General features: G+C 40.8%; 1 protein-coding gene across 1 annotated transcript in view; it reads left to right on the top strand.

Annotated features, from left to right (window-relative positions):
- Positions 1-1,019: 1,019 nt before the first annotated feature.
- Positions 1,020-14,455, top strand: part of TM9SF2 (transmembrane 9 superfamily member 2) — a gene marked incomplete at its 5' end in the record, with an annotated part of 29,588 nt that continues 16,152 nt past the window's right edge. Inside the window, 6 exons of the mRNA XM_082486838.1 lie at positions 1,020-1,157; positions 5,250-5,317; positions 6,893-6,986; positions 7,719-7,846; positions 12,143-12,272; positions 13,873-13,997. Coding sequence (XP_082342964.1) covers positions 1,020-1,157; positions 5,250-5,317; positions 6,893-6,986; positions 7,719-7,846; positions 12,143-12,272; positions 13,873-13,997 — 683 coding nt within the window. The remainder of the gene's footprint in view (positions 1,158-5,249; positions 5,318-6,892; positions 6,987-7,718; positions 7,847-12,142; positions 12,273-13,872; positions 13,998-14,455) is intronic.

The following is a 14,455-nucleotide window of genomic DNA, read 5'->3' as shown; positions in this document are numbered from 1 at the left end:
CCTGTAATAAATAGAAGAAAGGCAATCAATGATGTTGTGAGAATCAAGGAAATCAGTGGAAAATGCTGCAACATTTATAAATACAGTTTTTCATTAGAGGCTGTTGTCTGGAGTTTCTAAAGCTGCACAAACCCAACCCAATGGAAAATATCAGGAAGTAAGGAAAGGTAAAATGAGAATCTGAGCAATGTCTTCTCCTACATTATCAAAACAACAGACTTTTTATGCCTGACTCTTCTATAGAGGTTTCTTTGGAGGTTAGGGTTTTTTTTGGTAGATCGTGCCACATGATGGCAGCCATCAGTCACACGGAAGGAACGTGGACGCGGGTTGTTCTGAACGTTAAGCTGTAACGGACATCGACCACCACCACCATCTGTCTTTCTGTCTGTCTGTCCGTCTGTCCCCGGCTCCACTCCGCCGGTGGTAGGTCTCACTCCAAGTTCAGTATGAAAACCGTGAAGACCGCTGAGCAGCCGCGAAGCCAGCGCGGCCTGAGCGGGAGCGGGGCCAGGCCTCGCTGGGACACCCCTAAGGCGGGCGCCGCTCCCACCGCCCGTGGACGTTCCCCCGTTGTTCCTCGCCTCCCGGGGAGGGCCGGGCCCCGGGGGAATAGTCGGGGCCGGGGCTGGGGCCGGGGGAGGGCCGGGCCGGCCGCGGTGGGCGGCGGGCGCCGCGCTCCCATGGCAACCGGGGCAGGGCGGGGGCGCTACCCCGGAAGCGAACGGCACGGGCCCGGCTCGTCGCGTGCGCTGGCCCCGCCCCTTCGCGCTCGTCAGGCGGTCCGCGCGGGGTGACGTGTCGCGCGCGCGAGAAGCCGGAAGTGGCGGCCGTCAGGGCCGGGGCGGGAGCTGGAGCCGCTGACCGCTGCCTCCGCCGGCGCGCGCGAGAGAGGCGTCCAGGGACCCTTCCCCCCCCCTTCCTCCCCGCTGCAGGCCGCCGCGCGGCCCCCGCCCCGGCTCGCGCCGCCGCCGTTCCTCCGCTCCCCTTCCCCCCCCCCCCCCCTTTTTCCCCCCGCCATGGCTCTGCGGCGGCTCCTCTTCGCCGCGGTGCTGGCGGCGGCCGCGCTCCCCGCCCCCCCCGCCACCGCCTTCTACTTGCCGGGCCTGGCGCCCGTCAACTTCTGCGACGCTGACCAGGAGAAGCCCGAGTGCAAGGTGGGCCTGAGGGGGAGCCGGGGGCCTGCCGGGGACACAGTGGACCCTGAGGGGTGGGGGAGGCTTCGGCGCCCCCCGCGCTCCCGGGGGGTGGGGTGGGTGGCGAGTTTTTATCCCTCTGCTGTGGGGTTTGTCTGTGGGGTGGGTTGGTGTTTTGTTGTTTCGGGTTTTTTTCCCTGGAGGGTTTGTGGCCGCCGGGGCTACCGAACGTCCCCGGGGGCTGTCGCTGCAGGGACTTCGAGCGTGTTTCGGGTCCCACTGTGATTACCAACGGTGAAGTGTCCCGTCGTCCCTGGCAGGGACGGGAAGGGCTCTCGGTTCATCCCGTGAGTTACGGTCACGTTGCAGAAATGGGAAGCCCCGGCCGCTTATCTCTCGGGCCCTTTTAAATACTAGTTGGAAAGCTGCAGAAAGTAAGAATCGCAGTGACAGGTCGTGCCGGGAGGGGTGTGTGTGATTCTTGGCAGGAGCGAGCAGCTGATGGCTGCAGGCAGCTACAGAGTCAAGGCAAACTTTTCTTGCTGTGTCTGCCTGGCTGCAAGAACCTGAAGTGTAGGGGCTTCGTGGCCCCAGAGTCTCAAGGAAAGCTTAAACTTATTTTCATGCCTACGTAAGTGATAAACAAAGTTCACGTTGCTAAATTATGTATTGGTAAGGACTGGTAGGGGATCTGTACTTAAAATAGTATTTGCTTCTTTGAGTGAACTTTAGAAGCTGTTTTCTGCAGCTGCGGTGAAAATTACGCCAGACCATGCCTTGAGACTTGAATGAGAAAGTTCAAGATCAGTAATAGCTTTTATGATCTGTTGCCTTGTTGCCGTTGAAAGTGGCAGTCTCACACTTCCTGATCTCAGCTTCTGTATTACATGAAACACTGGTCCATGATTCTTCGGACTTACAGTCTATTTAAATTGTGTGCTTTTGGTAATACCTTGCACTGACTTTATCTATTTGCTGTCACGAGTCAGTAGAGCAAGTAATAAGCTAAACGTGTAACGAAGGCGTAGTTGCTATAAATGTCTTTCGCCTTCTTTAAGTGTATTGTTCCATTCAGACCAGCCAAACCTTGCACCTAACATGTAGCTGTGGATTTTTTCACTCTTGTTTCCGTGCCACTTCTGTTGTAGTAGTAAAACATTCTGTGAACGTTCTTTTGTAGGACCATAGAAACGGTGTTCAGAAGTGATCTCAGGAGGTCACATAGCCCAACCTCATGCTTGAAGCATGACTGTTGCCAACACTAGAGGAGCTCAGCTCTACCTTTTATTTAAGCAAGACTTGAAAGTATCCAAGCGTGGAATATCCGTCACCTCCCTGGGCAACCTATTACAGTGCTGCACTACTATTTTAGGGATTTCTTTTTTCTTCAAATGCAGGCTAAGACTTTCCAGCTGCAGTTTGAATTTTTTCAGAACATCTCTGAAAAACATTGCTATGTTTGAATTATTGCTGTTTTAAGCTAAGATTGTGGTAGAAAGACTTTTTGAGCTTTTTTAAGTCAAGTAAACTAAGTTGCCTACTATCTTTTGTAACCAACCTGAAACACTTACGGGGTGACCTTTCTCAGATGATGCCTCTGTATTGTTGTTCCTCATATAATGTGTACAAAATGTTTTTCTCCTTATCCTGAGAATGTATCATCTTGTAAATGTGAAGCGAGGTGCTTAGGTAATGTAAATCTACCACAAGTGGCTAGCTGGACATTTTAGGATAACCTCAATAGGCATATTATTAAAAAAATCTTGTTCTGAAATTAGCCACTTCTTATATTTATCTACTTCATGCCAGCCAATTTACATACTGAGACACAGGCATATGGAGAAGTCTAAATCATTCTTCACAGCTAATTCTCTCCGTGTAGTTTGCAACTGAATGTAGTCTGGTCCCTGGTGGGGAGAACAGATATGTGACCAGATAATTGCTATACCATAATATTTACATAAGTGGGTAAAACTAAGCTTCCCTTGACAACCTTAATTTTTTACATGTTCTTGCGGAGTTCTTACAGTTGTCACTTGTTGATTATGATGCCAGTAATAACACCGAGTTTTCCCCTGCCTTGAGGATTTAGATCCACAGACCAGATCTCTAAGTGGTACTATTTGCCTATTAGAATCTGTGGATTTCCTGTCCTCTGTTGGTGAGATGGGATGTGCTCTTGTTAGTGGGGCATGTAGCTAGCAGCACAAGAATGATGAGACTCATGACTCTATCCCTTTCTCCAGGCTGTCTACTAATCTGCTTGGGCAAACTCAGTTTGGCCACTTTTCCTGTTTCTGGTTGGAATATCATCAGAAATGGAACGTGATCTGTGCAGACTTAAATAGTAACTCTTGCCTGAACATTAAGAATCCTTACTCAGTTAAAAAAAAATAAATACTGATGGCTCCAAAGGGGACTTGCTGTTTTACAGGAAATTGTTTATCAAAGGTGCTGATGTGCAGTAATCCACACACTTCTTGTGGAAAATTGAAGCATTCAAGTAAATCTCCACCTCCAATGAAAAATAGCTAATCTAAGGTGGTGGCTCTGTGACCAGCCAAGGCAGTCTAATTCCTTGCTGCTGGAAGTGAGAGATTTCACTCATGTCTTCCTCGGGGCAGTGTGTTCCTGTCCTCTGCATCGTCCCAACTGTGTTACTTGTTAAATTATTTTTTTGAGCTTATTAACATGGCAGGAAACTATCCAACTTTTTGCCAGACAAGTTTTTTTGCTGTGTTAGTGACTTGAAGTGGCTTACAGAATTGTGACAAGGGTGCACTACCCAGAGGTAAGCAGCAGGTCTGCATGGCGTAGGGCAGAGGAAAGAGGGGCAATAAGGTGTGTCTTCACTTAGTGAGTCAACCTGCCAACTCACAGCTGCCTACCTCTCATGGAACTGCATCCTGACTTGCACATGGACAACTACAGTATTTTAGTGAAAATGTACCTGACTGAAGTATCTGAGCTACAGATACATGTGAACAATTCCATTTTTTTTCTATTTTTTTTTTCCCCTCCAGAATTTCTTGGTTTGACTAAACTTGAGTGAATTTTCATAGGGAGAAAAAGCTCTCCTGTTGATTCATGGTGAGAAAATAAATGGCATGCTGTTGAAAGGGGGAGGTCTTGTACGTGAAAGCAGTCACCTTCCTTTTGCTGTCTCTAGTTCTTGTCTGATTGCGCAGTAAGACAGTTCAACTTGCTATGCTTCTAAAGACTCCTCTTACACCCCCAACCCCCCCCCAAAAAAAATGTAAGTCTTTTGCTGGTTTAGCCAGTTTAATTGGTTTACTGTGCATCCAGATAACTGCTAAAACCAGCGCAACTTAAACAGTTGGAATGTAAAGTATTGGGACTGTGGGACTAAAATAAGTGAAAGGATTTTGAGACTGAGGGAAGAGTGAAAGACCTCTCCCTTTACATAGCAGCAGGCTACCCAATCTGTAATTAACATGTATAGACCAAACTAGTCTAAAACCACAGCAGATTGAATTTCAGGTTCTTGCAGAAGAGTTGCTAGAGTTACTGATAAACTTTTATATGAAGATAAATGTGGATATCCTTGCCTTCTCTTTGGAAAAGGCTGCTGTTCAAACTTAAAATGGCATATTACTCTGAATGCGTTGTTTAAATCTTCATAGTTCAGTTTTCAATTGCTACATAGATAAAATTGTGGACCAGCTTAATTACAGGGAGAAGCACTGATCTCATCCATACTTTGTTCATGTTCTTTTAAGACTTTTATTAGACAACAGTTGTGGTGATGACTAATATGGCTCTAACTTTGTACATTAAACTGAAACATTGTCACCTGTGATAATTGTATTATTTTTGTGCTTGATTTCTTGCTATCTTGTAGTTTGTATGGTTATCTTAGCCTTAAAGTGGTTTTGTAATGTGGTCACTGTTTTTGTGATGATTAGACAGTGTTTTATGTATGCTCTCAGCAGATACAGTTCATTACACAATAGTCTGTGTTTCAAGATGTATAATTACACAAATCTTACATTTTCAGTTTTCTCTTACCTTATTCGCACAAATCTATTTATATTATCTGTCAGAATTGGTGAAATGCTTTAATATAACTGCTTATTATCTCCACTCTTTCAGTCTGCAATTGAGCTGTTTGTGAACAGGCTTGACTCCGTAGAATCCGTCCTTCCCTATGAATATACTGCGTAAGTATATTATGCTGTTCATGTAATTTTCGTTGTGAGTTCTTCTAAAAAACTCATTTTGATTTATCTCAAAGTATTATTTAAAGAATGTAAAGCACCAGTATAGGTTAGGGGCGGACCTGCTGGGAAGTAGCTCTGAGGAGAAGGATCTGGGGGTTGTGGTAGACAGTAAATTATCCATGACCCAGCAATGTGCCCTTGTCGCCAAAAGGCCAATGGAATCCTGGGCTGCATAGGGAAGAGTGTGGCCAGTAGGTTGAAGGAGGTCATTCTCCCCCTCTACTCTGCATTAGTGAGGCCACAACTGGAATACTGTGTCCAGTTTGGGGCTCCTCAGTTCAAGAGGGACAGGGAACTGCTGGAGCAAGTCCTGAGAAGGGCAACTAAGATGATTAAGGGATTGGAGCATCTCCCTTATGAGGAAAGGCTGAGAGAGCTGGGACTCTTTAGCCTGGAGAAGAGAAGGCTGAGGGGAGAGCTTATTATGGCGTACAAGTATCTAAAGAGTGGGTTGAAGGAGGATGGAGCCAGGCTCTTTTCAATGGTTCCCAGTGACAGGACGAGGGGTAATGGGCACAAGTTAGAACGTAGGATGTTCCATTCAAATGCACGGAAAAACTTCTTTACGGTGAGGGTGACAGAGCACTGGCACAGGCTGCCCAGGGAGGTGGTGGAGTCCCCTTCTCTGGAGAATTTCAAGACCCGCCTGGATGCAATCCTGAGTAATGTGCTCTAGGCAATCCTGCTTTAGCAGGGGAGTTGGACTAGATGATCTCTAGAGGTCCCTTCCAACTCAGAAAATTCTGTGATTCCGTAATGAGCTGTGAACTTCCCATCAATTATCTTAATGAGGTGTTAAATGTTTTCTTGGTACACGTTATAGGAGTGCACAAGATGTATCCCTGCCTGGTACAACTATGTAAAGTTGTTGCTTCAAAGAATATTTTGACTGTTAGTATTGAAGGGGTTAAGCGCTAGTTGTGTCAACATTTTAATGAACACAAATGTGATATACCTGAAATTATGTTGAAAAAACTTGGAGGATGTGCTATTAAATGTGTTGGTGAATAAAACTGCCATAACCTGTTTAATAGTGCTTGTTGCAAAGTTGTTTGTGTGTGTGTGTGTGTGTGTGTGTGTGTGGTTTTTTTTTTCCTGTTCTTATCCGTTACCCCATCCCAAGAGTCTGGCCTGCATGCTTTTCTATCAGGGCTGTCATGAAACTCTATGAGAAGGTTTAATTTCTGGCTAAAATTTCTGTGCAAATAAGAAACTTCTAATTATTTAAGGAAGCTTTTATGCTACCATGTTTAATACAAACTGAGTTCTGAAATAGCTGATAAAGAGATTTGATTGTTGGGGGTTTTTTGGGTGTGTGTTTTTTTTTTTTTTTCTCAAAATGGGACTGTGATTTTCACATTTTGCTTTGCAGGTTCAAGGAAGAAACTTGTTTAGAAGGAAGGCTTTATAGTTCCTTTCCTTGTGATGAAGGGGTTGATTTGGGAGCACTGTTTGAGGTCCAATAATTGCAGCTGAGAATATTTGAATAACTTCTGTATGTTTTCTCTAATTCAGGTTTGATTTTTGTCAAGCGGAAGGAAAGAAGCGTCCCTCTGAAAACCTTGGCCAAGTATTGTTTGGAGAGAGGATAGAACCATCTCCTTACAGGGTTTGTTCTCTCACAAGGGGTGTTTGGTAATATGTATGTTCAAATGTAACCAAAGGACATAAGAATCTTGAAGATCCTACTAGGGCTTTATCTCAACAAGCTTCAAAATCTGAAATTCCTCATAACAGAAATCTGTCCATTTAACCTGATTGTAGCTATGCACTTTGCATCGTAAAGTTGCAGCCAGAAATGCTGTGGAAGTTGTTTTCTCTCTTTGGAACCTGCCAAAACCTGATTCTTGCTCTTCTGCTGTCCCCTTGTTAGAGGGAATTGAGTACTCTTATTTCTTGGAACCGGATCTGAAAATATTGCAGCTGTGAAATGGAAGAATTAGAAATGGTGTAAGCCAGCTTGTCTTTTCTGGTGACGGGAGCTCTTGCCTTTTCCAGTACACATAGTAGGAGAGAAACTTACCAATTGAATCTGCCTGGGACAGCATTGCTGCTGTGAGGTCAAATGACTTGTCTGGTAAATAATTGTAGAAAACAGGTTTTAATCAGTAACGAAGAACTCTTAGTGTAGGGCTCCTACAATGATCACAGGAGGATTCGATAGCACATACCAATATAAAAACCTCCTCTGGGGGGTTAATATACATTGTCTTGGTAATTTGTTAGGTGGTTTTATTGTATCATTGTAGGCAATTATAAATGTATAGGGGAAACTTGTTAAACAGTGAAATTACATAACATTTGTTACAACCTTTTTGCTCGTGTCTTTTGTTTTTCTTAGTTCACATTCAAAACCAAGGAGACATGTAAACCTGTTTGTACAAAAACATACGATACCACAAAGCCAGAAGATAAACAGAAATTAGACTTTTTGAAAAAAAGTATGCTACTGAATTATCAGCATCATTGGTAAGTTGATATCAAAATTCATAGATTGGTTAGTCTAGTTTGTAAGTGATAATTTAATTTAGTTTCTCATTCTGTATTTGCAAGTTAATACAGATTGAACACTAGGTATTTGCACTGAATCTATTCCCCTTCTGTTCTTGCAAAAGATGTTACGTTTTTTGTTGTCTTCATAAAAGATTTCCTTCACTTGAAGGATAAGCACCAGGTATAACAGAAACAAATCTGTTTCCAAACACAAAGCTTTGTGTGTTTTTTATGCTGCCTCTGTGCTTACTGTAAAATATTGCTATTTCTTTGCACCTGTAAATGTAGAATTTAATCTTGCCTTTAGCTTAAGAAAAGTCTTAGAGGACCTTCACTCTATTGATGTCATCTTTGTTTTTCTCAAGAGCCTTTGCACTCCCCTTCAAATGTTGTGTCCAGGAGATGGGATCAACATTTCTGAAAGAGTTTTATGCAAAGCTTGTTTCTCTTATAGGATGTAATATATTCCCTTCCAGTGAAAGGTGACCAATGAAAATGAATTAAGGAAATAATTTTGAGGAACACATAAACACTTTGTCCTTTCCTGTTCTCTGAGTCCCTCTGTAACCATCTGAGTTGTCTTGGGGCATGCTGGGGCTCTGTTTCTGCTTGGACATTGAGGTCCTCTTCTGATGGGCATTAAGGGTGGTATGCTGATTTTCAGTTAGGATGTACCTATGCTCTGTCTTGACATTGGAAATACCCAGTCACGCTGTCAGTGTTTGTATAGTTCTTTGTACGTTGGTATGCTGTGCTAACAGGAAGCTTTAGGTGCAGGGGCAGAAGGAACAACTTGGGCACAAAGTTGTCAGAGTTCCTGTGGCATGTTTTGCAAGTAATACATAAGCATAATTAACCGATGGTGCCCATATGTGCTCCCTGCTTCGTGGAAACAAACATTTTCGTCTTCATCTAGTTAGATTAAGACTTTCTGGATGTATTAGTAAAAACATAGGTGAAATGCTGAATGTTGCCACTGCCATTAGATATTTTTTCTGTAATGTCGCATTCCATTTCTTCAGTTTTGAAACCTGTGCTGGAAAGGCAATGAGTGCGTTTTCTGCTGCTCTTGGGAGCTGATATGGGATATCCCTTTTTATGGGTAAACTATGGCTCACTCATCTTTCTGGGAACCTCTTGAAAATTAGTGTCATTGAGTTTGTAGATTAGGTCAGAAGGGTTCACAGGCAATAGCCATATGTTCATGTAGGTGAACCAGGAAGTGGTAAAGCAACCCTGAGAGGTACAGCTGATTTTGCGGGGATTCAAAGTATATATGCCTCATGCTGAAATAAGTAGAACTTCAAATGTGCTGGATTTGGTTATATTCCTATTAAATACTGGATATATTTATAATATTTACACCACTTTGAATTTCACTGATGCATGTTGGTCTGGCATAAAGCTTCAGCTTTAAAAGTTTGTGTGTCTTAGTGTACGAATGAAAAATAGTTTCCCAAGGCTATGATCCTGTCATTCTATGAAAGAAATAATTTTTTTTTTTAGGAAAGCCCAAAACTTAATCTGACAGAAACTGAAACAGAACTGTGTAAAGCACAGGAAAGTACTTTAGACAGTTTTTCCCCCACTTAGATAAAATTGTTTTACAAATATACTTAGTGTATTTAAGTATATTTTTTAGCCTGTACAGCTGACTTGATAGGACTGTTCAATAAGATGTAGTTCTGTTTTTCAGTGTGAAAGCTTCCCTTTAACTATAGGGTACTACTTATATTCTTAGTTCTTTTAATAGCGCTTCTACTTTTTTTATTATTATTTTTTTGCTAGGCCCATTGCCCTAAAACTTTAGAACAAGTGGCACGAAGAATCCCTGTTTGTCTATATGGTAACGATAGTCCTCCTCAGTCACAGTTTCACAAAGCGGAAGTGGCTGGATTTTGTGATGAATGGCGCATGATCCAGGAGTATGGTCCAGGGGTATGTTGTACAGGGATCAGCAAGGTAGCATAAGTGAGGATTTAAGAGGTTTATTATCCAGCTTCAATTTATCATAAAATTCCTGGGGAACACAGATGGTGCAAAGTACTTTCAAGGTTTTAAAAGCCACTTAATAAGATTAGGAATTGACATACTGAATTGGACTCAACAGCTATACTGGTATCTTGGCTAACAACGTTCATCACCAGATGTTCTTGAGAGACATGTAAGAACACTGTTGTATAGCATATTTGCCCCACATGTATAATCTCTTCAAGTCATTTTGAAGTTGAAGATTAACTGTGAAAAATGATTTGCTGCTTAAACTTATCAATTTGTTCCAGCATTGCTGCTTGAAGGCAGCTCAGTATGTCTTTGCTGCAGAAGATACAAGTGAAAGCTTTTAGCCCAATTTGCAATAGGTTAATGCTTTACTTGGTTTTGATTATGAAATTAAAATACTAACAGAAGCAAGAAGTATCTGTAGCATATATTATGGAGGTAAAATTCCAAATACGTCCAGGTGTAATGATCTGCATCTGTAGTAGCTCCTAATTGGCAACTGAATAGTAGCCCATAGTAGCATGGTGAAGTGAGTAGTATTTGGTGGGTGGTGCTGCTGCTTTGCAACTGTGATAGTGTTCAGAATCTCCTGAGAATCTGGAGACTGTGTTTTTGGAGGGCCTATCTTCACGTCTTCCACTGTGTCAATACGGGCCAAAAACATTGCTACTTGTTTCTGCCTAGTAGCTAATGGTAGGGATTATGCAGGTCTCTTTCTGTTGTGTGAACAAAGGCAACACATACTGCTCTTTTTACCCCCATCTGTTGATGTGCTTTAAAAAATAGTGCTACTTTAGCTACTGTTACAGTATGCAACAGACTAAATGTTTTGGTTTTGTTGTCTGAAGTCGTAATTCTTGTGTTTAATTACGTATTTAAAAAATACCAAATGAGGTATTATCAGATATCTGTTAACATTAATAGCCCAGTGGTTATAGTGATAAGACATTTAATTGCAAAGGATATTCTGTAGCCTGGTAAGTTTTACAAAACAATGTGTGTTGTTAACTTTCAGTGGGATGTCCTTTTTTGGTCTAGTGATCCACAAAAACTTGTAGTTGTCTCATCTCTTCTCATCTTCATCTTCTCTGTGAAGTTTATTAATAGACCTTTAAAAACATAGCTTGGAGCGATTAATGTTGCCCTAAGGGCAGCTACTGAATTTTAAGTCTTCTTTGAATGACTTTTCTTTTGGGGTTTATCTTTCAGCTAGTTAAAACACATCATAACATAAAGAAACAGGTTTTGGTTTTTCTAGTAGTCCCTTTTACAAAGGGACAGGTCACCATGTTGGGTATCTTTTGTTATGTTTAACAGTATATTTTTTGGTATGACGTTTGTATCTTACTGTCTTATAATTTTCTGTGACTACTCATGGGTATGTGGGGTTCCTCCACAAATCTTTGATTGAAAATGAACTATAAACATACTGAGCTCAGGACTTTTAGGTAATATGAGTATAAATCTTTTGAGACAATAATATTAAAGCAGCAGGTAGACAATGGAGGGAGGTGTGAAAGTGATTACTTTCCTAAATGTGTGGTGTCTTATTTTTTTTTTTCTCCTTTAAATCATGTACTTAAAATATTCCATACTCTTAGGGAACTGCAACTGAGAACAGTAGTCAGGAATTCACTTAAATAGCTCCCCCCCAAAAAAATTAAATTTGCACTTTAGCTTTAATGCAAAATAAAAGCTTAAAACATGCAAAGAAAAATGTATTTTGCAATGGAAGAGCAATGAGGAAGCTGGAGAATTACTAATATGTGTCTGTAGGCAGATTTTTCTCATTTTGTGTTTTGTCTTAAACTTGAAATTATCAAATTCATTTTAGTTGGTTTAGTGGATGATTTTTGTCATTTTAAAAGACAGAATAATGAAATGTTAAGTTGTTAGGACTTTGGAGTGGGAGAGTTTTATGTATTGGGTTATATTTGTAAGGGGACTTCAGAAACCAGTCCACTGAATAGAATTATTTGGTGGTCACAGAGTAAGCTTCCTATTTCCAAGTCCTGAGGAAATAGATTGATTTTTGTTTGTTTGTTTTTTTAAATATGAAGTTTCAGTTGAAGAGATACATACTTGTATCTCATTTGGAAATTGGACTGGCAATCAGTGCAGTTCCATGTGTTAAGATCTGAGAGAAGTATTATTCTTGGAGTTAACCTTCCAATAATGAATGTAGAAAAGTTAGATTAGTATTAATCTGGTTTTGTTTCCATTACACTGTGTATTTTGAAAGATTGTGAAATGTCACTATGCCATTTACAGGATTGTGGACAACATGCCTGTGACCTGGTGTTATGATGTTGAAGATGGCCAGAGGTTCTGCAATCCTGGTTTTCCTATTGGCTGTTATATTACAGAAGATGGTCGTCCAAAAGATGCCTGTGTTATTAATGTATGTTTATGCAATTATTTTTTTTTTAATATTCCCTTTTTACTAATGTAAAGACTGGCATTTCTCCTATGTCATGTTTCTACAGTGAGTCCTCGCTATTTTAAGAACCCTTGTTCCCTAAAGCTAGGTAAATGTTTTGATATCTCTGCAAGTACCACAATTTGTAAGCCTCATCTAAGCCCGAGAACCTTATCTCTTCTCTTGCTTTATACAGAAGGGCTCTAAAAGATAGGGAGAAGAGATGAACATGCATAGCATTTGGTACATGTAAAGGGTGAAGGACATGAAAAACCTGTCATCCTTCATTGCTTAAGAAGTCTAAACATTTGAAGGCTTGGACTTTAAATTTCTGTGGGATAGAAGTGTTTTCATGGAAGCAGGTTTGCAGAGACGTGTTTGTACCTCTGCATGGGAATTAATACTTCTTGAAGGATTGCTTTCTCTAAAAATGTGTGGGCTAATGGAAGAAGGCAGAATATAAGATTGCTGCGTGAACAAAGCTATTCCTGTGAGAGACAGATCTATTGGATTCACTGGTGGAGGTCCAGATAAATGCACTGTAAGCAATATGGAGGTAAGAATGCAATTTTAGATTACCGCAGACCTTTTCCATGGAGAGGTCACTGAGAACCTGGAATAGGATTTTGGTTTTATCAGAAGGGTTGGTTTTACTTAATGGATCTTACCAAAGATGACAGTTTCTGCAGTTTCTAATTTTGTTTCCTTGCCTCCATAACGAATTGGTTTCAGAGCCTCCATATGAATGGATGCGTTTATGATCAAGTATGTAATCTGGCAATATTCTTTCAATCTTGTTTAAATATTTGTGTTTAATAAAAGGAAAATAACCTTTGAAGGAGTAACTGAAGGACTGTAGAAGAACACTTTGTTTATATAACTATTCTTATAATTAGGGTATTTTGTAGAAAGGGGTGAGGATGGAACCCTGAAGAAGTGCTAATTGAACTTCAGTAGACATAATGCTTGTGATTTAACAGCCTCTTTAACTTCCAAGCTGGTGTTTCCCTTCACCTGAGATTTATATCCAGCTGTATTTTTTTGGCTGCTGCTTGCAGTTCCTCCCTGTGTATCTTTGGTTTCAAATGTCAAGGTGGTTTTGTCACAGAGAGCAATTATTTGCATTGTTTGTCTTGGAAGGTTCTGTTTAATCCATGAAAAATATACACGTTGTTTTAAAATAGCTGTTGTTTATGAAATGCTTCTGATATGAAAGTTGTCACATAGTTATCTATTTGGTTTGCTACTTCAATTAAATAATATGGGACGTTTTCAGTTACTGAAATATTTTAATAAATACATTTAGATTTATAAATACATTTTATATTTAAATACTTTTTTCTACTTTTCAGCTGTAGTAATACAGTTCTTAGCATTAACTTTTCTAGTTTGTCTTTTTGATGCAAGGCTTTAAGGCAAAGAATTTACTGGCTTTGTATTCCTAGATTCCTGCATTCATCTTGTAGAACTTCTTGACAGAAAAACTGTATGCAGTCTAAAATTCTGTTATGTAAGCTTCTGCCTAAGGCTTTTAGATGTCTTTATCTTTTTGATTGTTTAACATCATCTTTTATCATTGCAGTCAGAATTTCATGAAAAAGATACTTTTTATATCTTCAACCACGTTGACATAAAAATATATTACCATGTTGTGGAAAATGGAGCTCTGGGAGCAAGACTAGTTGCTGCTAAACTTGAACCAAAAAGGTTAGTACTTGGAAATAACTTGTCATAAAACAGTGGTCCATCCCAAGATGCTTGCTTTGATCTGGGCACCTGTTGCTAGTCAGAAACGTTTTCAGATATGTGACCTGTAGATCAGCTATCCTGTTGATTGATGTAGTGTAATGTAGGACAGTCTAACATAATTTTGTTTTGAATTCTGTAGATCTTTGTGTACTGTTTCCTATTTGGGGGGAAAAAAAAATAAAACCTGGCAGTGGTATGTGTTCAGTGAAGTAACGCTCATTTCTCTACTAGGGAACATTTTGTCTTGTGACAGAATAGGCCACCAGTGTCTGATGCAGAAGTAATCAGTGCAACATTTGATGTCTTCAGCAACCAGGATTTGAATGGAATGATGTCACAAATATGCTCATCAGTTGTTATGGTGTCTATGTGGCTTTTGTACAACTGATGTCTCATGTCTGGTTTATTATTTCTTA

This window comes from Vanellus vanellus (assembly GCF_965231255.1).
Source record: "Vanellus vanellus genome assembly, chromosome: 1".
NCBI classification, from domain to species: Eukaryota; Metazoa; Chordata; class Aves; order Charadriiformes; family Charadriidae; genus Vanellus; species Vanellus vanellus.
This window is presented reverse-complemented; position numbering and strand designations above follow the sequence as displayed.